Below are 23,399 nucleotides of genomic sequence, written 5' to 3'. Positions count from 1 at the left end.
GGGGGGCAAGGAGGGAGCCATGGGGTGGATCTGGAGGGGGCAAGGAGGGATCCATGGGGTGGATCTGGAGGGGATACGGAGGGAGCAGTTGGATGGGGCTGGGGGAGCCATGGAAAGGGCCACGGAGGGGGGCCCAAGGAGAGATATGGGGGGCCAAGGAGGGGGTCACGGGGTGGGGCTGGAGGGATAAGGAGGGAGCCGTTGGATGGGCCGGGGGGGGCCTGGAAGGGGCCATGGAGGGGGGCCAAGGAGTGTTCCACGGGGCAGGGCTGGGCACACACAAAGCGCTCGGTCCCTCCCGGGTTTGGGCTCCCCAGGGGTGTCCCCGCGGGGGCCTCGGCCGCGGTTGCCATGGGAACGCGCCGGGCCGGGGCAGGGCCCGTGGATGGCGGGGGGGGGCCCGGGCGGGCGGCGGTTCCGCTGCGGGCGGGCCGAGACCACCCCTGACGGTCGGAGGGTCCCCCCTGCGGGCGCTGCTCACCTCGGGGAGGCCGCACTTGCCCTTGTCCGAGTACGGGGACAGCCCGGCCGCGTAATTCACCGCCATCGGCGCGGCCGCACCGCGGCCGGAAGCGGAGCGCCGAGGGGGCGGGGCCTGAGCAGGACACGCCCCCCGTGCCGCCGCCGCCATCTTTGTGTCGGGCAAAGCCGAGCGCTTGCCCAAACCTTGCCCAAACCTTGCCCAAACCTGGGCTGTGCCCCCCCAACCCGGGCTGGGATGGGGGAGCGGGGAAAGGGGGTGACAGGGATGGGCAGGAGGTGACAGGGATAGCAGGGGGTGACAGGGAGAGCAGGGGGTGCTGACGGGTGCCAGTGAGGGCAAAGGGGTGCCATGAAGGGCAAGGTAGGAGAGGGGTGACAAGGGAGGAAGGAGGGAAGCAGGAGGTGCTGGCAAGGACAGGGAGTGCCAGGGAAGGATGGTGGATGCCAGGGAGGGACAGGGGGTGCCAGGGGAGGGCAGGAGGTGCTGGCAAGGACAGGGGGTGCCAGGGAAGTTCAAGGGGTGTCAGGGAAGTTCAGGGGGTGTCAGGGAAGGCAGGGGGTGCTGGCAAGGGCAGGGGGTGCCAGGGAGAGGCAGGGAATGCCAGGGAAGGGAAGGAGGTGTCAGGCCAGGCCAGGAGGTGCCACCAAGGTCAGGGGGTGCCAGGGCAGGGCAGCGAGTGCCAGGGAAGGACAGAGGTACCATCAAGGACAGGGGGGATCAGGGAAGAACAGGGGGGTGCCATGGAATTTCAGGGGGTGCCAAGGAAATTCAGGAGGTGCCAACCATCAGGACCCAGCCGTGCCCGTCACCAGCTGCAGCCCCAGCCCCCGAGAGGGCTGAGCAGCCCAAGCTGAGCCCCCCCAGCTCCCCCTCCAGCCCATGTCCCCTCTGCCCCCTGTCCCTGTCCCTGCAGGGACACACAGACACACGGACAGGCAGACAGACCCCTCCCCAGCCGGACCCCCCCGGGCTGTAACCGCAGCCGCAGCCGTAACCCAACTCCCCGGGTCCTGTTCCCGGCTCCGCTGCGGCTGCGGGGACGCGGGGACAGGGCTGGGAACAGCGGGACGGGACGGGGGGGCTGAGCTGGCCCCGGGGGGGGACAAACCCTCCAGCACGGCCATCCCCCCTCCAGGTGCCACGAGGCTGAGGCTGGAGCCACCATGAAGAGCCTGAGGGCCAAGTTCAAGAAGGGAGACGTGAGTGCCATCCCTGGGGGCTTGGGGGCACGGGGACCTCTCCTGGGATGTCCACAGGGACACGCCCATGAGGATACAGGGATACGGGGACCACCTCTGGGATGCACACAGGGACTTGGGGACCTGCTGTGGGATGTCCTTAAGGACATGGGGACCTGCCCTGGCATAGCCACAGGGACAGGAGGACACGGGGACCTGCCCTGGGATGTCCTTGAGGACATGGGGACCTGCCCTGGGATGTCCTTAAGGACATGGGACCTGCCCTGGGATGTCCTTAAGGACATGGGGACCTGCCCTGGCATATCCACAGGGACAGGAGGACACAGGGACCTGCCCTGGGATGTTCTTGGGGACATAGGGACCCGCCCTGGGTTGCCCACAGGGACAAAGGGATCTGCCCTGGCATATCCACAGGGACGTGAGGACATGGGGACCTGCCCTGGGATGTCCATGAGGACACAGGGATACAGGGATCTGCCCCAGGATGTCCACAGGGATGTGGGCACCAGCTGTGGGATGTCCTTGAGGACATGGGGACCTGCCCTGGGACATCCATAGGGATATGGGGACCTGTCCTGGCATATCCACAGGGACATGAGGACAGGGGGACCTGCCCTGGTGTGTCCTTGGGGACGTGGGAATCTGCTTCAGGATGTCCCAGGTTTCACAGGGACACGGAGACCTGCCCTGGGATGCCCATAAGGACATAGGGATACAGGGACTTGCCCTGGGATGTCCATAAGGACATAGGGATACAGGGACTTGCCCTGGGATGTCCATAAGGACATAGGGATACAGGGACCTGCCCTGGGATGTCCATAAGGACATAGGGATACAGGGACCTGCCCTGGGATGTCCATAAGGACATAGGGATACAGGGACCTGCCCTGGGATGTCCATAAGGACATAGGGATACAGGGACTTGCCCTGGGATGTCCATAAGGACATAGGGATACAGGGACTTGCCCTGGGATGTCCATAAGGACATAGGGATACAGGGACCTGCCCTGGGATGCCCATAAGGACATAGGGATACAGGGACTTGCCCTGGGATGTCCATAAGGACATAGGGATACAGGGACTTGCCCTGGGATGTCCATAAGGACATAGGGATACAGGGACTTGCCCTGGGATGTCCATAAGGACATAGGGATACAGGGACTTGCCCTGGGATGTCCATAAGGACATAGGGATACAGGGACCTGCCCTGGGATACAGGGACCTGCCCTGGGATGTCCACAGAGACACGGGAACCTGCCCTGGGATATGGATGGGGACCTGCCCCAGAATGTCCCAAGTCTTACAGGGACTCGAAGACATGGAGATTCCCCCCAGGATGTCCCCAGTGTCACAGGGACCCGGGAACACCCCCTGGGACAAGGAAGGGGTGGCCGCTCCCCATGGGGACAGCAGCCCCAAGCAGGTTGGCACTGCCACCCTGGCTGGTGGCATCGAGCCCCCAGTGCACCCCCGAGTGCTCCCAGAGCCATCCTTGGGAGTGGGGCAGAACAAAGGAGAGGGAAGCAGGTCCCAGGTCCCCTCCCTGTCCCCTCCCTGGTGACAATTGCCAGCTTTCCAGCTGCCACAGCCCGCGGAAGCAGCGAGTCGATGCTCCTCAATTATTCAGGAACCGCCTGGCACGGCCGAGGGCTCTGCCCCGGGGGCACAGGGTGACAGGGCGGGTGACAGGCACCCGGGGGACACGGCTGGGGACACGGGGACACAGGTTGGAGCCCCCCACGTGGAGTCCGGGGGGCTCCCACCTCAGGGGTGCTCCGTGCCTCAGTTCCCCCGCTCCGCCCTGGACAATCCCCTGGGAGGCTCCCGCTGTCCTGCTGCTCCCGGGGCTCTGCCAGGGCAGTGTCTGGGGACCCTCTGCACTTTGGGGGGGAGTTCGGGGGGCCCTTGAGATGCAGGCGGGGGGTCCTACCCCCCCTTGGCCGCCGGGCTGCGGCGGGAGGTCAGTCCGTGCCCCCAGGGCGGGGCAGGGGGTCCCACGTCCCCCTCCTCGGGGGGCAGGATCTGGGGGGCAGGAGGATGCTCAGCCCTGCTTTGGGGGTGGTTTGACGCCTCGCTTGAGCTTGGGGTGGGAAAGCTGCGCCCACTCCCCAACTCCTCCCACTGGAACTGGGACCAGTCTGGGTGCTGGTCCCTAACTGGGGGATGCTCCGTGGCGGGATGCGGGGATGCTGAGGAGGGAGGGAGGGAGGGGAGGAGGAGGGAGGGACGGAGGGATGGAGGGAGGCGGGTCCCGCTTCCCACTGCGGCAGCCCCTGCCCCGCCCGGGCGGCGATGCTGCTCCGAGCCGGGCTCTGGGGTGGGCGGGCTGGCCCAGGCGGGGGGCGCGGGGTTTATGGCTGCCCGCCGCCTCCTCCTCAGCACCATGAAGCAGATCTGCCTCTGTGCCGCCGCCTCCTTCGCGGTACGTCCCCCTCGGGACCCCCCTCGGGACCCCTCCGGTCGCGTCCTGCGGGCTCAGCCGTGTCCCCCCCGCCCCGCCCGCGCCCCCCGCGCCCCCATCCCCGGCCCCACCCCGGGGCTCCCCCTGCGCCCTCCCCGACCTGCTTTGTCCTTGCCCCGCGAGGGGGCGGGGGGCGCGGGCACCACCCTCCCAGTTTGCCCAGTAACCCCGGGAGACTGGTGTGTTCCCTGCCCCGCCGGGCTGGAGGGGCTCCGAGGGGTTCCCGGCGGGCACGGTGCCCCCGGGCTGGCTCGGGGCACGGTGCCAGCAGCTCCCGAAAGGTGACATCCATTTCCTGCCGCCGCGGCCGCAGCCGGCTCGGCTTTGTCGTCACCGGCCACGGGGTGAACCCAGGACTTGCAGTCCTTGTCCTGGTGCTGTCCCGCTGCGGGTCAGTCCCTCGGGATAGGGATGAACGGGAGCACTGGGAAAGCGAGGTCCCTTCCAGCCCCTCTGCTGTGCACGGGGACAGTGTCGTGCCCCGTTATCCCAGCGAGGCTGGAGCATCCCAGGGGAGCTGCCCCGGCTTGGTGCTTTCCTCCTCAGGGCTGGGATTGGGATCAGTGGGGAGAACGGGGCAGGGTGGGGCTCCCTTGGGTGCTGGCTGTGTTTATTGGGGTGGCAGGGGCAGCCGGGCTCGTTCCCAAATCCCAGCCGGTCCCACTGGGTCTGTAAATGCCCTGGTCTGTGAGCTGCAAACTGGGAGGGGCTGGAGGGGACCCTCATCCCAGTCCCAGCTGAACCCTCCGTACTGGGAGTGGGACAGCACAGCTCCCAGCAGAGGGGCTGGCACAGAGATGGCCACCCCAAGGGGCAGGGCTGGGTGCAGGACAGCAGGGACGGGGACAAAGACAGCCCCCAGCCCAGCCCTGGGGACAGCACAGTGTCACACACAGTGTCACACACACGGTGTCACACACCCAGTGTCACACACCCAGTGTCACACAGTGTCACACAATGTCACAGTGTCACCCACCCAGTGTCACCCAGTGTCACCCAGTGTCACAGAGCTCCTCTGGGCTATGTTGCAGAGCCAGGACTGGACCAAGAACGACGAGAAGCTCCTGCAGGCCGTGGACTACAACGATGCCGGGCGGGTGACGTCGCTCCTGCTCCGCAAGGGCCTGGTGCCCACCAAGCTGGACTCGGAGGGCAAATCCGCGTGAGTGCCACCCCACGCCCCGGGGACAGGGCCGGGGACGAGGGACACGAGTGCCACGGTGCCACAGCCCCCCGGTCTCGCTGCAGGTTCCACCTGGCTGCCACCCGGGGGAACGTGGACTGCCTGGAAGCCATGCTGGCCCACGGCGTGGATGCCATGACCAAGGACAGCTCGGGTGAGGGCAGGGCCACCACGTGCCCCTGGCTACTGCCACGGGCCGCCCGGGGCCACCTGGTTGTCCCCAGGGGACAGAGGTGACGGCCACGCCAGGAGCTCAAACACTGAGCAATGAGGCTCCTGAGGATGTCCCTGTGTGCCCAGCCCGTGTGCCCATCCCTCTGTGTGTCCCCCAGGCTGTCCCCTGTGCCACAGACCTGCTGTCCGTGCTCTGACCCGTCTGTCTGTCTGTCCCTCCCCAGGTTCCACTGCCCTGCACTTGGCCTCCAAGCACGGGCACCCTCAGTGTGTCAGCAAACTGCTGCAGGTACGGGGCGGGTGGAGAGGGAGGGAGGGAGGGAGGGGAGGAGAAGGAGGCCGAGGAGGGTGCTGTGCCAGCAGAGTGTCCTCCCTGTCCTTGAACCTCCTTCCCTCACCAGTGCCCTGATCTGGCATGGTGATTCCTGGCTCTGTGTGGTGCTGCCTGGCACCTGCCTGGCCTTCCACGATGCCACAGAGCCACAGCTGGCTGGCTGTCCCCTGTCCTCCACATGCCACAGAACCAACCACAGGCTGTCTGTCTGTCCCCTGTCCTTCATCACATCATGGAGCCACAGCTGGCTGGCTGTCCCCTGTCCTTCACCAGGCTGTCTGTCTGTCCCCTGTCCCCCCATGGAGCCACAGGCTGTCTGTCTGTCCTCTGTCCTTCATCACATCATGGAGCCACAGCTGGCTGGCTGTCCCCTGTCCTCCACCACACCACAGAACCAACCACAGGCTGTCTGTCTGTCCCCTGTCCCCACAGAGCCACAGGCTGGCTGGCTGTCCCCTGTCCTTCACTTGGCTGTCTGTCTGTCCTCTGTGTTCCACCACACCATGGAACCCCTGTCTGTCTGTCTGTCTGTCTGTCCCTTGCCATCCACCATGCCATGCAGCCATGCCCACTCAAGCAATCTGTCAGTCCGTGCCCTGCTCTCCCCCGTGACACAGAACCACATCCCCTCGAGCGGTCTGTCTGTCTGTCTGTCTGTCTGTCTGTCTGTCTGTCCCCGTCCTGTAACCCAGGCTCTGTCCCTCAGGCCTCCTGCCCCGTGGACGTGGCCGATGGCAGCGGCCGGACCGCGCTGCACCTGGCAGGTGAGTGGGGACAGTGGGGACAGTGGGGACAGTGGGGACAGTGGGGACAGTGCCACCCTGCCCTGTCCCCGGGGAGGGAGCGCTCAGCTCTGTCCCTTCCACAGCCGTCAGCGGCTGCATCTCGTGCTCCGAGATCCTCTGTGACTTCAAGGCCCCCTTGAACATCAAGGACAAGGTGAGGTCCTGCTGCTCCTCGTGCTCCTCGTGCCAGGCTGTGCCTGCGGGGTGTGGAAATCGGGGGGGGGATATCAGGTGGTGCCTTGTCTGCTCCTCCTCACCCCCCCTGCCCTGCCCAGGACGGCTCCACCCCGCTGATCCTGGCTGCCAAGATGTGCCACTCGGAGCTGTGCCGGTACCTGCTGCACCGCGGCGCCGCCGTCAACAGCCGGGACCTGCAGGGCAGGTGGGGCCGCGCCGGCGGGCACCGGGAGGGCACGTGGAGACCAAGGGGATGCTCCCCTCACCTCTGCTGTCCCCCCCGTGCCCAGGACAGCCCTGATGCTGGCCTGTGAGAGCGGCAGCGTGGAGACGGTGGAGGTGCTGGTCAACGCCGGCGCCCGCGTGGCCGTGGTCGATGCCACGGGCCACGACGCCGCTCACTACAGCCTGGCCACGGGCAATGCCCTCATCCAGCATTTCCTGCAGGAGGCTGCTCAGCGCCGCTCCTGGGCCAGTGGTGAGGCAGCCGTGGCACCCTGGTGCTCCCTGTGCCCCGGGGATGGAGTGTGAGGGGGTCGTCACCCCGCAGGGAATGGACCCGCGGGGGGATTGGCACCGTCAGGGCGCTTTGGGGCGGGGATGGAGGAGGCTGGGTGAGGCTGGGGGGCACATGGCCCCTTCTCTTGGGTACCAGGGCTGCCTTTGGCTGTGCTGTCACCAGCTGAGGTGGTGCTGAGCCTCGATGTCTGCACGTGCTTGCACACGCGTGTTCACGCGTGTTTGCATGTTGAGGGGGTCTCAGTGCACGGGTGTTTTCACACGTGTCTGTGTGTGCACGTGTCTCCCTGTGTCTGCACTGCATCCCTGTCCTTCAGCCCCGTGTGCATCCCTGTATTTGTCTGTCTGTGTCCCCTTGAACGCTGTGCACTCACGTGTGTGTGTCCCCGAGTGTCCTCACACCCCCACGGGCTCTGGTCCCCTACAAACTTCCCTCCTGTTTCTCTTCCCTCCCGCTCTGCCCCTCAGAAGAGGAGTCAACTGAGCAGACATCCCAGGTGAGGGTCTGCCAGGGGGTCCCCCGGGGCTCTCTGAGGTGGCACTGGGTCAGGGAGGACGGAGGTCACCGTGGGTGTGATGTCCCCTGTGCCCCGGTGTCTCCACAGACCTCTTCCCCCAGCCAGTCATCCGTCAGGGAGAAGAGCAGCACCCCGAGGAAGAGGAAGGCCCCTCTGCCTCCCCTGGGCACCCTCAGCCAGGTGAGAGGGGGTCCCCCTTAGCTCCAGGTCCTCACCCGGCTCGCTTGCAGGGCACACCCCTGTGCTGGCCTCGGGGGGGTCCCCACCCTGCCAGAGCCTCTCCTTCTCTCCCTGGGGTCAGAAGGTGCCCTCAGGCACACGGTGGGATTTTTGGGGTGTCCCGTGCCAGGAGTTGGACCCGACAATCCTCATGGGTCCCTTCCAGCTCGGGGGATTCCACGATTCTGTGATTACCTGCAGGAGGACCGGGATGCCTACGAGGAGATCGTGAGGCTGCGGCAGGAACGGGCCCAGTTCCTGCAGAAGATCCGCGGCTTGGAGCAGCAGGAGAAGCAGCGCCGGGAGGTACCAGCTGCAGGGCCCTGGGGAGATGGCACCGTGTCCCTGGGGAGCGGAGGGGACAGCGGGGATGGGGACAGTGGGGATGGGGACAGTGGGGATGGGGACAACAGGGATGGGGACAGCAGGGATGGGGACAGCAGGGATGGGGACAGCATTCATCCCTCCCTGTTTTCTCTCTGGGTCCTGCTAGAGGGCAGAGCTGGACGAGGGCTCCCTGCGCTCCATGGAGAAGCAGGTAAAGGCCAGGGAGGAGCTCGGGGTGCTCCTGGTGCTGGGAATGCCATCGGGACACCAATGGGAGCCAAGAGGACCCAATTCCTGCATCCTGCCCTCAGATCCAGGAGCTGGAGCAGCAGCTGGCGGCCCGGGATGGGGAGAAGGAGCGGCTGGGCAAGGAGGTGGAGGCTCTGCGGAGCCGCTTGTCCTCGCTGGAGGTGGGTGTGGGCAGCAGCTGGCAGTGCCAGGGGCAGGGAGGGGTGTCAGTTAGGGTCACCACCACCCTGCGTCCCCAGAACGAGAAGGAGAACACGAGCTACGACATCGAGACGCTGCAGGACGAGGAGGGAGACCCGCTTGAGTTCCCAGGTAGGGCCCTGAAGGCCTCCCGAGGCCACCTCGGGGGGGTGGCACTGGGGAGTGGGGGTGTGGGTGGGCACGGGTGGGCACCGAGCGGAGTCCCTGTGCCCCGCAGGAGCGGAGCTGCTGCTCTCCAAGAAGACGCTGAGCCCCTCGGCCGAGGAGCTGCTGGCCACGCTGCAGGGGCAGGTGCAGTCCCTCACCGTGCAGAACAAGGAGCTGAGGGACAAAATACAGGCACGTCCCCGTCTGTCCGTCCGTCCGTCCCTCCCTCTTCCGCCCCCTGTCCCGCGGGGGCCTCACGGTGTCCTCGGCAGGTGCTGGAGAACTACGAGCGGGACGAGAGCAGCGTGACCACCCCGGGGGACGTGGTGCCCGCCAGCCTCTACCGGGCCCTGCAGCAGGAGCTGGAGCAGCTGCGGGCACAGGGCGCGAGGGGCGAGAGAGCCCCGGAGCAAATCCCGGAGGGATTCCCAGAGGGAAGTGCGGCTCAGGGGCTCGCCGAGGAGCCTGCCTGGACGTGGGGCGAGTGCAAGGCAGTGCTGGGTGAGCTGCAGGTGCCACAACCACCGCCCTCCTCCTCCTCCTCCTCCTCCTCGGGCGCGGAGCTGGCGGAGGCACGGGCGGCCCTGCAGCAGGCACGGAAAGCTCTGGACGAGCGGGAGCAGCAGCTGAAGGATCTGCAGGCCCGGCTGGAGGCCGCAGAGGCCGCGGCCTCACCGGGAGCCTCCGCGGAGGAGGCGTCGAGGGAGAAGGAAGCGCTGCTGGAGCGCTGCGGGCGGGCGGAGGCCGAGGCCGAGGCGCTGCGGCGGGAGCTGGAGGCCGAGGCGCGGCGCGAGCCGGAGCCGGGAGCGCGCGAGGAGCCGGCGGAGCTGGCGGAGCTGCGGGAGGCCCTGGCGCGGCGGGAGGCCGAGCTGGGCGGCCTGCGGGAGCAGCTGGCGGCGCGGCCCGTGGGGCGGCAGGAGCACGAGGAGGCCCTGGCGCGGCTGCGGCAGGCGCGGGCCGAGGGCTGGGTGCCGCGGGACGAGCACGCCCGCGCCACGGCCGCGCTGGAGGAGCAGGCGCGGGCGCTGCGGGAGCGGCTGGCGCAGCTGGAGGCGGCGGCCGAGGCCAAGGGGCGCGAGGCCTCCCGGCTGGAGGCCGAGCTGGCGGCGGCCGTGCCGCGCGCCGAGCACGAGGCGGCGGCGGCGGCGCTGCGGGAGGAGGCGGCGGCGCTGGGCCGGCGGCTGGAGGAGCTGGGCCGGCGGCACGAGAGGACGTGCGAGGAGGTGTTCAGGGTGCAGCGGCAGGCGCTGTTCATGAAGAGCGAGCGCCAGGCGGCCGAGGACGGGCTGGCGGCGGCGCAGAAGCAGCTGGAGGAGGCGCGGGCCGAGGCGCGGCGGCTGCGGGAGCTCCACGGCCACGCCGAGGACGCGGCTCGGCTGGTCAGGGAGAGGGACAGGAAGGTACACGGGGCAGAGGTTTGGGGGGACTGGGGGTCTGACATTCCCAGCCCTCTGAAACTCGTTTGGTCTGAGAAGTCCCCTCGAGCTCGGTGCAGAAGCCAGAGGGAAACAGCCACGCTCTCCCTGTGCTCCTCCAAACCCCACAACTCCTGGGAACCTCCTCCAGGGGGGATGAGACAGGACTGACTTGATTTCCCCCAGTTTGGCCCCAGTTCAGCAGCGCTTGCTCAAGCACAGGCTTCGTTTGGGTGGCAGAGCTGGGCTAAACCAGAGCAGGAGCACCACAGGGGTCTGTCCTTATTCCCTATTCCTTTTCCCAGGGCTGTTCAGTTCAAACAGGCAAAGGTGGTGCTGGGAGAAGGACTCCGGGGCTTTTAATCCCAGGAAATCCCCCCCTGGAGGCAGCTCTGCCTCTGGGAGCTGCACACGTGGAGTTACAGAATGGTTTGGATTGAGCGGGATCCTAAAAATCATCCAGTGCCACCCCCTGCCACGGGCAGGGACACTTTCTACTATCCCAGGGTGCTCCAACCCAGCCTTGTACACTTCCAGGGGTGGGGCAGCCACAGCTTCTCTGCCCAACCTGTGCCAGGGCCTCCCTACCCTCCCAGAGGAGAATTTCCTCTGCTCTCCTGGCTCTTCCCTGGTTTTCCCTTCCCCTTCCCAGGCACGGGGCCCACCCAGGGCTGCACTCCGGCAGGGTTGGGGTGCGGGGTCCCCCTGATCTCTGTGCACTCTGCAGATCACGGAGCTCTCCAAGGAGGTTTTCAGGCTGAAGGAAGCCCTGAACGCCCTCCCCAAGCCAGGGGAGCCTCCCCAGTCCCCCCCCAACACCGCAGCGCTCCAGGACAGGATCCGAGCGCTGGAGGAGAAGCTGGAGGTGGGCCCTGGGGGGTTTGGTGGCCGTCACCTGGTGGGTTCTGGGCTCCCACGAGCCCCCAGCCCCGTGGCCAAACCCCCCTCCCTGTCCTGCAGGAGACAGAGGTGCGGCACAGCAAGGTGGTGACGCTGTACCGGAGCCACCTGCTCTATGCAGTGCAGGTGAGACGGGGACAGGGCTGGGGGACAGCGGGGGGCACCGCTGGGGGGGCTGGGCCACCCGCCAGCCACGCCTTGGTGCCCACAGCAGGCAAACACGGGGCTGGGATGGAGGTTGGCGGGCACCTGGGGGCAGAGGTGTGGGGGACTGAGGGACTGGTGCCAGCCCAGGGGCGCTTGGGACACACACAGAGACCCCCTGATGTCCCCCCTCGATGTCCCCATCGATGTCCCCTCCACGCCAGGGCCACATGGACGAGGACGTGCAGAGGCTCCTGTGCCAGATCCTGAGGATGCAGCGGCTGCAGGAGCAGAGCAGATGAGCCCCTGCCAGCACGGCAGTGCCATGGGGGGCGGTGGCACTGCCAGTGACACAGGGTGGGGACGGGTCTGTCACAGCACCCTCTGTGCCCCTTTGCTTGCCCTGTCACTGGCACCCACCCCCCGCACCCCCCCGGGCCCCGCTGCCCCCCGACCCAGCACAGCAGCAATAAAGTATTTATAGCCACACCAATTTTGGCTCCTCTCTGGGGGCACCAGGGTGGGCACGGGGGGCTGTGTGGGGAGCTGGGGGGGACAGCAGGGGATCATTGCCACCATCTCCAGCCCCGCTGTCCTCAGAGGGTGACCATGAAGGAAGGGGGCTCGGTGGCAGTGTGGGAAGGTGGGAACCCTCTTGGCCAGGGCTGGAATCCCTTTCCCGTGAGCCTGGGGCCCCGAGCGTGGGGATCCCAGTGGAACAACACTGGGAAGTGTGTTGGTCCCCACGGGGGACGGCGTTTCCTGCCCGAGGAAGTGGGATGAGGCCGTGGCTTCCCGCTCCGCTGGGGACACTCCAGTCCCAGAGGCCTGGCTCTGCTGTGGTGAGGATTTTGGGGGACTGGGCTCCCCATGGGGCTGGGGGCAGAGGGAGGGGTGTTGAGGGTCTGGGGTGACCCCACAGCACCTGGTTTAGGGCACTGCAGGAGCCCCAAATCCAAGGAAAGTGAGGGATGTCCCTCCTGGGGTTGAGCCAGCCCAGGGACACGGTGGGAGGTGACAAGGGCAGGATCTGTCCCTGTGGGGCTGGGCTTGGGGACAGCAGGAAGCTCAGCTGGGCCCCTGGGTTGGGCTTTGGGGGTCTCTCTGAGGGATGGTCCCACCCTGGATGTCCATGGGGGTGGGGGCCATCCCAGGGTGCAGGTCCAGGCCTGGAGTGATCCTAAACCTCAGTTCCGGGCATGGGACTGCAGGGGTGGCTGCAGGGTCCGGTAGGAAACTGTGGGAACAGCAGGAGTTTTCATTCCCTCTCCTCCCTGGCAGCAGGATCTGGTCACCACAGCCAGAATCCATCCCTGTCCCTGGGGTGTCTGGCACAGCCAGAGGGGACACTGAGGCACAGCACTGTGGGGTGGCCCAGAGAGGGGTTTGAACCCCCCCAGCTTCAAGGTGATGTCCCCCGGTCCTGTGGTGTCCCTGCTGTCCCCTGCCCTGGGGTTTGATTGTCCTGCCTGTCCCCACAGGTCACTGGGCAGCTCCTCTGAGCCTCCTGACATGAAGTGGCTTTGGGTGGTGGCTTTTGTGGCACCTGCCTGCACCATCCCCTACAACGGCACTGGGGACAGGGACAATGGGGACAGAGGTATGGGGGACTGGGGGGACTGGGATGGAGGTTGGGAAGAACAGGGGACTGGGATGGAGGGACTGGGGGAGTGGGATGGAGGTTGGGAAAAATGGGAGACTGGGATGGAGGGACTGGGGGAGTGGGAGGGAGTATGGAGGGAAACAGGGGACATGGGGGGACAGAAACAGGGGCGTGGAGGGACTGGTGGTGGAGGAACAGGGACAGTGGGGGCCTGGGGACATGAGGGCATCAAGGGCAGAGCCGGGGGGCTGGGGGCACTGGGGGGCCCAGGGGGCACAGACCCTTCCTGCCCCAGTGTCACCCCCACCATGGCATGTCCCCCTGACCCCTCTCTGGGCCCCCTCCTGTGTCCCCCCCAGCCCGCTGTGCCCCCCAGCACAGCCCCCTGGGCACCGAGGTGCTGCTGCAGTGCCCGGGGGGTCCGGCCGAGTGGCGCCGGGGGGGCACCGTCCTGGGCACGTCCCCTGCCCCGGGGCTGGCCCTGCCCAACGCCAGCCTGGCCCACGAGGGCAACTACAGCTGCCACCACCCTGGCACCGGCGAGACCTGGGCCACCATCTGCCTGCGCCTGGGCTGTGAGTGACCCTCCCCAGCCCTGCCGTGGCCCCCAGTGCTGCTGGGGGGGTCCCCTGGGGACACTGGCAGTGGGGTGACCCCTGTCCCCTTCCCCAGACCCCCCCTCTCCACCTGCCATCGAGTGCTGGGCCACTAGTTACCCGCAGGCTGTGAACTGCTCCTGGGCTCTGACCCCCGACCCGCTGCTGGACACTGACTTTGTGGCCACGTACAGGTCAGTGGGGGGGTCCCCAAAGCCCAGCTGAGCCCCCCCTGTGTCTGTGTCACCCCCCCTTCACCCAGCTGCCCCCTGTGCCCCCCAGGCACGGCACAGACACGGGCGAGTGCGAGCGCACGGGGCCACGGAGCTGCTCCTTTGGGGACCTGCAGGTGTTTTCCCTCACCCCCTACGTGGTGAACGTGACGGCTGTGAACCCCCTGGGCACTGCCTCTGGAATCCTGCCCTTCCTCCTGGAGAACATCAGTGAGTGCAGCTGGCATGGGGGGACACTGGAGTCCCCTCCACACCCGTCACACCTCACCCCCCTGGGTCTGATCCGGATAGTTTTGGGTCTTTCCCCTCTGGTTTCTCCTTTCCTCGGGATGTGGGATCATCAGTGTGATGATTTGGGGGTCTCAGGTTGTCTCTGCAGCCTGCATTGCACAGCTCAGCTCACAGGGAGGGGACACATGGTGTCCCTGGGTGTCCCTGGATCCCCCTGAGTGTCCCTGAATCCCCCAGGCATCACCTTCCCCTTCATTTAAAAAATAAGAAAAAAAGGCTTTTTACACAGGCAGATGGTGGTAGGACATGGGGAATGGTTTTAATCCACACGAGGAGAGATTGAGATGGGATATTGGGAAGGAATTCCTCCCTGTGGGTGGGGAGGTCCTGGCACAGGTTGGGCAGAGAAGCTGTGGCTGCCCCATCCCTGGAAGTGTTCAAGGCCAGGCTGGAGCAACTTGGGATAGTGGAAGGTGTCCCTGCCCATGGCAGGGGTGGAACTGGATGGGCTTTAAGGTCCCTTCCAACCCAAACCATTCTGGGATTCCCTGATTCCTTATCTCCCTGTTCCTCAGTAAAGCCGGACCCCCCTGAGGACCTGAGGGTCTCCCCCATCCCTGGAGAGACCACAAAGCTGCTGCTGGAGTGGAGCCCTCCGGCATCCTGGCCCTTCCCAGAGTACTTCCCGCTGAAGTATCACCTCCGCCACGCCCGGGACAATGATTCTGTCCCCACCACGGTACTGCCACCCCCCTGCTCCCACCCGGGGCAAACTGAGGCTGCCCTGCACACACACAGGGCCGTGTCCCCGGGTGTCCCTAACCCTGCTGTCCCCAGATCGGGCCATTCGAGCTGACATCCCACATCCTGACCGACGTGGAACCCGGGACCCTCCACCACATCCAGGTGGCTGCCAAGGAGGTGGCGGATTTCGGGGAGTCCAGCGCCTGGAGCCCGCTGGCCTCGGGGACACCCTGGGAGGGGCCGTGATGGGCAGGGCAGGGCCACTGTCCCCTGTCCCACCGAGGGACCCCAGTACAGCCAGGAACGGGCAATAAACCGGCTGCAGGCTCTGCCCCTGTTCTGATTGTGTGGGATGTCTGTGATGGCTGAGCTGCCCCTGGGGGTGGTCCCTTCGCTGCCCCAGGACAGTCCCTTTTCTGCCACTGAGGAAGGTCCCTTTTCTGCCCGAGGATAGTCCCTTTTCTGCACCTGGACGACCCCTTCGGTGCCTCAGGACGGTCCCTTTTTACTGCCTCAGGATGGTCCCTTTCCTGCCTCAGGACAGTCCCTATTCTGCCCTCGGGGACTGCCCCTTCACTCCGCCGGAACGGTCCCTTTGCTGCCCCAGGACGGTCCCTTTGCTGCCCCTGGGGTCGATCTGTTTTCTGCCCTTTGACGTTCCCTCTTCTGCCCTTTGAGGTTCCCTTTTCTGCCCTTTGACGGTCCCTGTGGTGCCCACGAAGCCGACCAGCCCCATTCCCGCCCCGCCATGGCCACAGGGGCGGGCACAGCCCCCTGAGCCCCCTCAGCGCCCCCCGGGTGCCCTCGCTGACAGACATCTGAGACAACCAATAGCAGGCGAGCATTCACCGACCGGCGGCCCGCTCCACCAATGAGCCGCGGGGAGGGGCGGGACTAATCCCAGGGAGCGGCGGCGCTGAGGGGTGTGCGGCCATGTCGGACACGGGCTGGGTGCGGGCACCGTGCTCGCTGTAGGGTCCCTGATCACCGTGGGGCCGTTACACCAAAACCGGAGCCCCGGGGCCGTTACCGACCCACACCGGAGCCCCGGGGCTGGTGTGTCGCCCCCCCTGCTGGTGCCCGGCAGTCATTACACGTCGCTGCCTTCCCGCCCTCCGGCAGCGGGCGCTGCGCCGTTCCCGCCGCCCGCGGCCCCTGCGCGCGGGGCCGGGCGACCCCGGGGCGCGGCCCCTCAGGGACTGAGGCGATGGCGGGGCCTTGAGGGGGAGATCGAAACGATGAGGGGAAAGGAGCCTAAAGGTTATCTGTTCCCATCCCTGCCATGGGCAGGGACACATTCCACCAGACCAGGTTGCTCCAACCTGGCCTTGGACGTTTCCAGGGATGGGGCGGCCACAGCTTCTCTGGGAAATCCATTCCAGCCCCTCCTCGCCTTCACGGTCAACAGGTTCCTCCTAATATCCCATTTAACCCTGATCTCACATTCGCAGTGCCTTCTTCCTTCACATTCCCTCCTAAGACCTGCATTTGTTTCTCTGAGCTGCCTTTAGTCTCTCTGGTCCCCTCAGGATTTCCCTGCTCCTGTCAAAAACAGGAGGTTTGTTGTATAGTTGTTTGTGTTCCCAAATTCCCGGAGAGCTCCTACTCCATCAATGGGGACACAAAGAACAAGAAATTAATAAAGAATTAATCAAAAGTGGTGTCTTTCTTACAAGGAAAACTGGAGACACAGAATCCGAACAGAAATGATGGGGGAACGTCTGTGGCATTTGAGAGCTGCCAGGCACCAATAAAACCTGGCCTGCCAAGGACGTTTTTTTAATCAGAACCCAAAATCAAAGATTTTTGATTAAGAGAACAAACACAAACTGCCCACGATGCTCAGCTGACAAGAACTATCCTGGAAAAGCTCATGAATTTGCCATCACAGCACCTTTGATCCCCTTGGATTTCTCTTATTCCCCCAGAACCCCTTCTGAGGCCTTTCTTTGACCGTCCTGAAGCAGCTTTTGTCCCCTGTGTTATCCAGGACAACAGGACAAGTGGGAATGACTTCAAACTGCCAGAAGGCAGGGTTAGATGGGATATTGGGAAGAAATCCTTCTCTGTGAGGGTGGGGAGGCCCTGGCACAGGTTGCCCAGAGAAGCTGTGGCCGCCCCATCCCTGGAAGTGTCCAAGGCCAGGTTGGACAGGGCTTGGAGCAACCTGTGCTAGTGGAAGGTGTCCCTGCCCATGGCAGGGGGTGGGACTGGATGGGCTTTAAGGTCCCTTCCAACCCAAACCATTCTGGGATTCTCTTCAGTCCCTCACCCTCTAATGACATCTCAAGAGGCCCTGGTGGCATCCAGCGTTCCCTGGAGCTTTTCCAGGACACTGGGATAGCCCTGCTTCCCTCTGCCAGCCCCAGCGCCTTTGCTGGACTTTGCTGGTCCTTGCAGAGAATTCCCTTTTCCATGTTTAGCCAAAGCTGGGGCAGGACTCTCCCACCCTCCAGAGAACCCTGGGGCTTTCTCTGGGATTTGCTTAGGACCCAGAGACCTGTCACCTTCCAGAGAGCTCCGAGGGCTTTCCCAACCTTTCCCAGGCTTTGCTGCCCTCCAGATTTCCTTGGCGCCTTTGCCAACCTTTGGAAGGTCTGGAAGTGTCCTTCTGCCCTTCGGGGAGCCCCAGGACCTTCCCTGAGCTTTTCCCAGGCCCTGGAAGCTCTCCCTGTCCTCAAAGGGCATTTTGGAAAAGGGCTGATGAAGTTCCCTCTCTCTCCAGCTGATGGCACGATTGGGAGCCTGTGGAGCAGAGATTTTTTTTTCCCAGGAAGGCAGACGGAGCCTTGGAAAACGTCCCAGTTTTCCGTCTCGAGTATCCGAGATTGAAGCAGCGCGGTCTCGGCCTCGCACCACGCCAGCATTCCCACCAGGAATGAGCGCGGGGAAGAGCCTGGTTCTTATAAAATGAGAAAATAAATACATGTCACCGGGTCAGGGATGAGACCGGAGTTATCTGCGGGACAAACACCCGGCAGCAAAGGAATTCCAGCCCCGGGAAGGGGCTCCCACCAGCAGGAATTAATGGGATGTCAGCCCACGGGAGAGCTTCCTTCCATAGGACATGTGTGATCGGGGCAATGATCCCTCCAGGCTTCCAGCTCCTCCTGAGCCTGACTTACAGCTGCGTGACCTTCCAAACACACAGCAAAGGGAAAATCCCTGGGAAAGCGGCGGCTCCCTTCGGCCTCACGCTGACAATCGGCCCTTGTGTGTCCGTTCCTTGATCCGGCGTCATTCCAGACTGGCTGGGCTGAACACCTGGGCTGTCCTGGGGTGATCCTATAACCCAAACAGCCTCTGGGTTAATCCTGGCCTGGCTGGGATGAGCTTCGGAGCAGCCAGTGCCCGGGGAATGCAGGTTTACAAGGTCTTGCCGTGGCAAAAAAAAAATGAATTATGGATATGGGCACAAATTCCCCCTCCCGATTTTGCTTTGCAGTTTGTGGATTTTGCTGCGCGAGCAAGAAAAGATAATAAATTATACTCCTTATTTTCAGGCAGGCAGAGTTTAATACTTAAAGCCAGGACCAATTATTTTTATTCCTGGCTCTGCCTCTTGCATCCGTGGATGACCTTAGGAAGGACATCAACCCTCCAGCAAAATTCCTATATTTTTAGGATGACAATGACGACTAAAACCTCACAAGGTGCTGGAGTGGGACTAGTTAATATTCAAAAAGGCCTTTCAGCTTTTTGTTGGTTCAGATCTTACCCGGAGCCGCTGCTGCAACACGAGGTTTGCATTGTGAAAATCAGTTTAAACCAGCAGAAATTCCACATTCTTTCTGAAACGCGACGGCAAATTCACGGGAGCTTTTCCAGGATGGTTCCTGTCGGCTGAGTTTCGTGTGCAGTTTGTGGCTTTTTTTCCTCCTCTTAATCAAAAATCTTTGATTTTGGGTTCTGATTAAGAAAAACATCCCTGGCAGGGCAGGTTTTATTGGTGCCTGGCAGCTCTCAAATGTCACAGATTTCTGTTCGGATTCTGTGTCTCCAGTTTTCCCCGTAAGCAAAAGACACCACTTTTGATTAACTCCCTTCTTTATTAATTTCTTCTTGTCCTTGGTATCCCCGTTGGAAAAAGAGCTCTCTGGGAATTTTGGGAACGCGCACAACTGCACAACAACCCCCCTCAGTCAATGAAACCGTGGGCCAACGTCTCGTGAGACGCTTTTCCAACGGGGATCCGTGATCTCCGAGCAAGCTGTGGAAGGGAATCGCTGCAGGAGGAGCTTTTATTTGCTCCTAAAACATGATTTCCCTGGGTTTTCTGGGCCAGCGACACACGGGTGTGTAACTCAAGCCATGACTTGGGAAGAAGGGAGCTGCAGACCCTGCCTTTCCTGGGTGGAGGAGCCAGTCCTGGAGAGATCCTGCTGGATCTTGGCAATCCTCACTTAGATCCTTTCCAGCTTGGGGTTTTGACCTGGGGGATAAGGGGCTTTTTTGGGGAGCTGCCCCTTACAAACCTTGTCCTGATCTTCTCGCACCTTCTCGAGGCTCCTGTGTTTAGTTTGGGGCTCGTTCTCCCTGAGCATGAAGTAACTTCACAATTCCAGAGCTCCTGAGTGACCCCCACTCTGTGCCAGGCTCTGCTGGGGCAGGGAAAAGGGTTCCTGGTGCCGTCCCCTCCCTCTTTTCCTTTTACAGCACCTCCAGGGGCAATAAAAGCTGCTGATTCCCATTTAATGGATGATGTTGGTCACTAACAAGCTCACCTCCCTCTTAAAACCCAAGGCTGGTCCCAGGGGATCTAATTTAGGAAGCACGTGGAAGGCAGGGGTGTCCTCGAGGGCGGAACCTCCGTGCAGGCCAAAATATTCCGGCCTGGAATATTTTTATCCACGAAGCCGAGCTGCCAGAGGCTCTCAGCACCACCTGAGCCTGGTGGAGGACACGCTCACCTTGACAACAGGGATTCATGGAGTGTGCAGGCACTCCTGGATGGCAGCAGGAAGAAATTCTTCCCTGTGAGGGTAGTGAGGGGCTGGGATGGATTTCCCAGAGAAGCTGTGGCTGCCCCATCCCTGGGAGTGTCCAAGGCCGGATTGAAGCAACCTGGGATAGTGGGAGGTGTCCTTGCCCATGGCAGGGGGTGGGAATGGATGATCTTTAATGTCCCTTCCGACCCAAACCATTCTGGGGTTCTCTAAATCCTTTTTCCCAACAAGGACATTTGCTTTCAGTGGTATTCCCATCTTCCTCCTCAAAGTGCTGGCTGATGCTGGAGGGCAGGAGCACTGTTGTATTTATTAATATGGGAAAGCTTGAAGTCATTTGTGGTCCTCCCAGTGATCTGATTGGTGTGTCTGGGCAGATCTCCAGCCTACCTGTGCTTGGAGTCTCCGTCTCCTTCCCCTCCCTGAACAGCACCTGAACTTCCAAACCTGCCTTTTCCACTCCACAATCCAGGAAAGGGCCCCATCCACGGCCTGTGGTTTGTGTGAGTGCCAACCCCGCGTCAGAACCCCCCAAAAATCATGACACCCACCCCCACAAACACCCTTGTGGTGTGAGTGACACGGAGCCAGAGGGGATCTCGAGGTGTCCAGAGACAACCAGGAGACATGAAAGCCGACGGCTTCACCCTCTCCAATATGGTCTTCTTTAAACCATGTTTTTACTTCAGATTCGGGCTGCCAATAACTCATTCAAACAATGATCTAATGCCTGTGTGAATGTTTGTAAAACCTCACTGCTCTGGCAGGTTGAGCTCTTGCCAAAAAGCAATCACATGTAATTAGGGAGGTGGAATTTGAATATCCCGGCCTTGCAGTGCCGCTTATTTTCCAGTTGTGTTTGTACCACTCGAACCGTCCCATCAACTGGGGTTTGTGGGACACGCTCCTGTCTCCAAAGGGATCTTCTCTGTAGGCACCACTGCCAAAAACCTGCCTGGAAAGTGGGCTGGGAGGAGATACCTGTGCTGGGCTGGCCCAGCCAGTTGTGCCCGACGGGCATCCAGCTTTGGAAGGAATTAAGGATATAAGGAATTCCTTATGTACCCCCCTGGGGCTGCCACAGTCCCACACCGGGCTGTGATCAATTAATGGCTGTGTCCTTTCTGGGAAGAGCTTTGTTCATGCCCGAAGGCAAGAGGAGGGGAAAACTTTGCAGGATAAAATCAGCATCACACCCATGTGACAGCTGGAAATGGCTCTGCTGGTTTCCCTCACATCACCTGCTCATCCCTCCTTTTCCTTGGACAATGCCGGAGTGACAAGGACAGAACCTGGCACAGGCAGAGCCCCAGATGGACTTCCAGGTTCTCCCTCCACCTTCCAGTGTTTCCTGCTGTGCAGAAGGTTCCTGAGGAGGCTTTTTAGTCGTGTTGATCCCTGAATGAGCACTGGGAGCATCTAAAAAGCTCAGAGCTTCTTGAGGGAACGCCTGGAAAATCCCTTTCCCTGACAGGCACACAGCTTGACAGGGCTCCTGTAGGATTGGTGAAGTAGAGCCATGGAATAGTCTGGATTGACAGGAATCTTTAAAGTCCAGCCCCTGGTCAGTGGTTGCTGCTCACACAAGTTCCCAACTCAGTGGGAAATTCAGATCTTTCCAGGCCAGGAGGTCCCAGGAGCTCCTGAGGAAAAGGAATGTGAGGTATCCTTTACCCACATGGAATATAATTGCAGTCTTCACCCTCTCACCTGGCACCTGAGGCCCCAAAGCAAGTTGGGAATTTCAACACGGATAGTTAGATGAGAAAACTGTCCTTGAAATCCCTCCAGCATCCTGGGAATTCCCTTCACTCCCTTGTCCTGTTCTGCACTTCCTGGGGTGTTGTCCTGAAACAACAGCAGGTCAGGGACATGCCCAGGTCAGGTTCTGTGGGACCAGGAGCTGGTTTTTTATGGGAGGAATTCTTTCCTGAATGTGAGAGAGGAGAGGTGGATTCTGCTCCCCAGTGGGGTTTGAAATCCTAAATTCCAGCCAGCAGTCATCACATAAACTTGTGCTGAAGAACCTGACCTAGTTTGAATAATTGGAGGTAATTGTCAGCTCTTTCCAAATGACAAAACCCTTAATCACCAGCAGATGCTCAGCCAACCTCACAAAAAAGGCTGGAAACCCATGATGGAATGGGGAGTATTGTTGTCCCAGAGGCACCAAGTTTCGGGAATGGGCAGGAATCTTCCTCAGGGGGTTTTTCCAATACATGGTCAGATGCTGGGAGTGGGGCAATGGTTTGAGCTCATGGCCTGGGCATCTCTCCAGAAAATCTGTCGCTGTGCCGTGAGCACAGGGATGAGCGACACCGAAATATCAGGGAACAATTTTGAGATGGAGCGACTTTGGAACGAGGAGCTGAAAAGTTTTGCTGTCCCAGATCCTCGAATCTGGACTCTCAGATCCCTGGGATAGCCTGGGCTTTCCTGAAGCTTTTGAGGGGTTGAATGTGAGTGTGTAAGGTTGGCTGCAGGTGCTTGATGGGTGAGATATGAAATTTAGGGAAAGGAACGCTCCAAGATGACGTGAAGGGGCCTGGCTGAGGGAAAATGAAGGATTTGCTGGCAGGATGCAACAAGGCAGAGCTGAACCAGAGTTGATGGACAGGGAACAAGCCAGACTCCAGCAACCAGGGCTCCCAGTTTTCCTTCTGTACAATTAGTGAAAGGTACAGGGAAGATGGGAACCCCTGGAAGTGGTCAGGGCGAGGAGTTGTCCTTGTCCTTGTCCCCAGGCAGAGGAGACAGAGGAACTCTCGTTCCAGGGTGGTGTAATGAAGTGTTGCCGTTGCTCTGGAGTGACTCGCAGCACATTTGGTGTGTTTTACAGCTCGTGGTGTTCATCTATTCCCGTAGAACCTCCTGCAGTGGGACTAATAATCGAGGATCCTGACTGGAAACCAACAGCTCCCTCGGGAACGTGTCTGGGACAAGACTCATTCTGGGGTCTTTGAAGTGGGCAGGGATGTGGAAACAGTGACAGCAGCGCCCTGTGAGCCAGGGGGTCTGCCATGGGGGAGGTGGGTGGAGGTGTGAGGCCAAAAAAGGGTGAAAAATGAGTCCCCACACCTTTGGGGAGAGGTCAGTCTGTCCATGATGCGTGGGTAGGGCTGGGCTCTTCCCGGATCCCTGCTGGAAAATCCCGGAGTGGTGGCACAGGCTGAGGGGATTGGTGGAGGGGAGGAAGAAGGTGAAGTGTCCACCGGTGACACGAAGGGCAGGAGAGGCACCTTCCAAAATTCTGCAGGGACAGTCTTGGGCAAAAACTTCCCGAGTGGGGAGATGGAGCTCTGCTAAACCCTCATGCACACACAGCTTTCCCCAGGACCTGCTGATGGTGTGGCCAAATCCTGCTCTGTCCCGCGGGGTCATGGAATCACAGGATCCCAGGATGGTTTGGGTCGGAAGGCACCTTAAAGCCCATCTCATTCCAACCCATTCCTGCCCATGGCAGGGACACCTTCCACTATCCCAGGTTGCTCCAACCTCTCCTTGGACACTTCCAGGGATGGAGCAGACACAGTTTTTCTGGGCAACCTGTGCCAGGCCCTCCCCACCCTCCCAGGGAACAATTCCTTCCCAATATCCCACCTAACCCTGG

The 23,399-nt window shown here is 62.2% G+C and overlaps 3 protein-coding genes across 4 annotated transcripts in view; 2 read left to right on the top strand and 1 right to left on the bottom strand.

The window, feature by feature from the left end:
- Window positions 1-575, bottom strand: part of SIRT6 (sirtuin 6) — a 9,339-nt gene extending 8,764 nt beyond the window's left edge. Inside the window, exon 1 of the mRNA XM_017838760.1 lies at window positions 482-575. Within this exon, the coding sequence (XP_017694249.1) occupies window positions 482-547 (66 nt within the window). The 5' untranslated portion in view covers window positions 548-575. The remainder of the gene's footprint in view (window positions 1-481) is intronic.
- Window positions 576-3,969: 3,394 nt separating this feature from the next.
- On the top strand, window positions 3,970-11,886 carry ANKRD24 (ankyrin repeat domain 24). The gene is made up of 19 exons (XM_017838762.1): window positions 3,970-4,105; window positions 5,176-5,306; window positions 5,393-5,481; window positions 5,726-5,790; window positions 6,542-6,599; window positions 6,704-6,774; window positions 6,896-7,002; window positions 7,088-7,275; window positions 7,785-7,813; window positions 7,922-8,014; window positions 8,255-8,359; window positions 8,547-8,591; window positions 8,692-8,790; window positions 8,869-8,941; window positions 9,048-9,169; window positions 9,250-10,377; window positions 11,120-11,257; window positions 11,353-11,418; window positions 11,661-11,886. The coding sequence occupies exons 1-19, from the start codon at window positions 4,037-4,039 to the stop codon at window positions 11,736-11,738; spliced, it is 2,754 nt and encodes a 917-aa protein (XP_017694251.1). The 5' UTR covers window positions 3,970-4,036; the 3' UTR covers window positions 11,739-11,886.
- Window positions 11,887-12,227: 341 nt separating this feature from the next.
- On the top strand, window positions 12,228-15,295 carry EBI3 (Epstein-Barr virus induced 3). Of its 2 annotated transcripts, none has more exons than XM_017838763.1 (7): window positions 12,228-12,278; window positions 12,918-13,036; window positions 13,399-13,614; window positions 13,712-13,829; window positions 13,918-14,078; window positions 14,675-14,838; window positions 14,937-15,294. In XM_017838763.1, exons 2-7 carry the CDS (start codon window positions 12,949-12,951, stop codon window positions 15,087-15,089), a joined length of 900 nt encoding a protein of 299 aa, XP_017694252.1. In that variant the 5' UTR covers window positions 12,228-12,278; window positions 12,918-12,948; the 3' UTR covers window positions 15,090-15,294. The 2 variants fall into 2 exon arrangements, with proteins under 2 accessions (XP_017694252.1, XP_017694253.1); XM_017838764.1 differs by lacking the exon at window positions 12,228-12,278 and adding an exon at window positions 12,729-12,843 and having other exon boundaries at window positions 14,937-15,295.
- Window positions 15,296-23,399: the final 8,104 nt, after the last annotated feature.

Source organism: Lepidothrix coronata, unplaced genomic scaffold (assembly GCF_001604755.1).
Source record: "Lepidothrix coronata isolate B3197 unplaced genomic scaffold, Lepidothrix_coronata-1.0 Scaffold356, whole genome shotgun sequence".
NCBI lineage: Eukaryota > Metazoa > Chordata > Aves > Passeriformes > Pipridae > Lepidothrix > Lepidothrix coronata.
Note: the sequence above shows the minus strand (reverse complement) of the source record. Positions and strands in the feature narration are given on the sequence as shown.

Coding starts and splice junctions, on each gene's coding strand:
- ANKRD24 (XM_017838762.1), top strand. CDS start 4,037: ATGGCTGCCCGCCGCCTCCTCCTCAGCACCATGAAGCAGATCTGCCTC. Junction 8,015..8,254: donor CCCTGGGCACCCTCAGCCAG/GTGAGAGGGGGT, acceptor GATTACCTGCAG/GAGGACCGGGATGCCTACGA. Junction 11,258..11,352: donor CGCTGGAGGAGAAGCTGGAG/GTGGGCCCTGGG, acceptor CCTGTCCTGCAG/GAGACAGAGGTGCGGCACAG.
- EBI3 (XM_017838764.1), top strand. CDS start 12,949: ATGAAGTGGCTTTGGGTGGTGGCTTTTGTGGCACCTGCCTGCACCATC. Junction 13,615..13,711: donor CATCTGCCTGCGCCTGGGCT/GTGAGTGACCCT, acceptor CCCCTTCCCCAG/ACCCCCCCTCTCCACCTGCC. Junction 14,079..14,674: donor CTTCCTCCTGGAGAACATCA/GTGAGTGCAGCT, acceptor CCTGTTCCTCAG/TAAAGCCGGACCCCCCTGAG.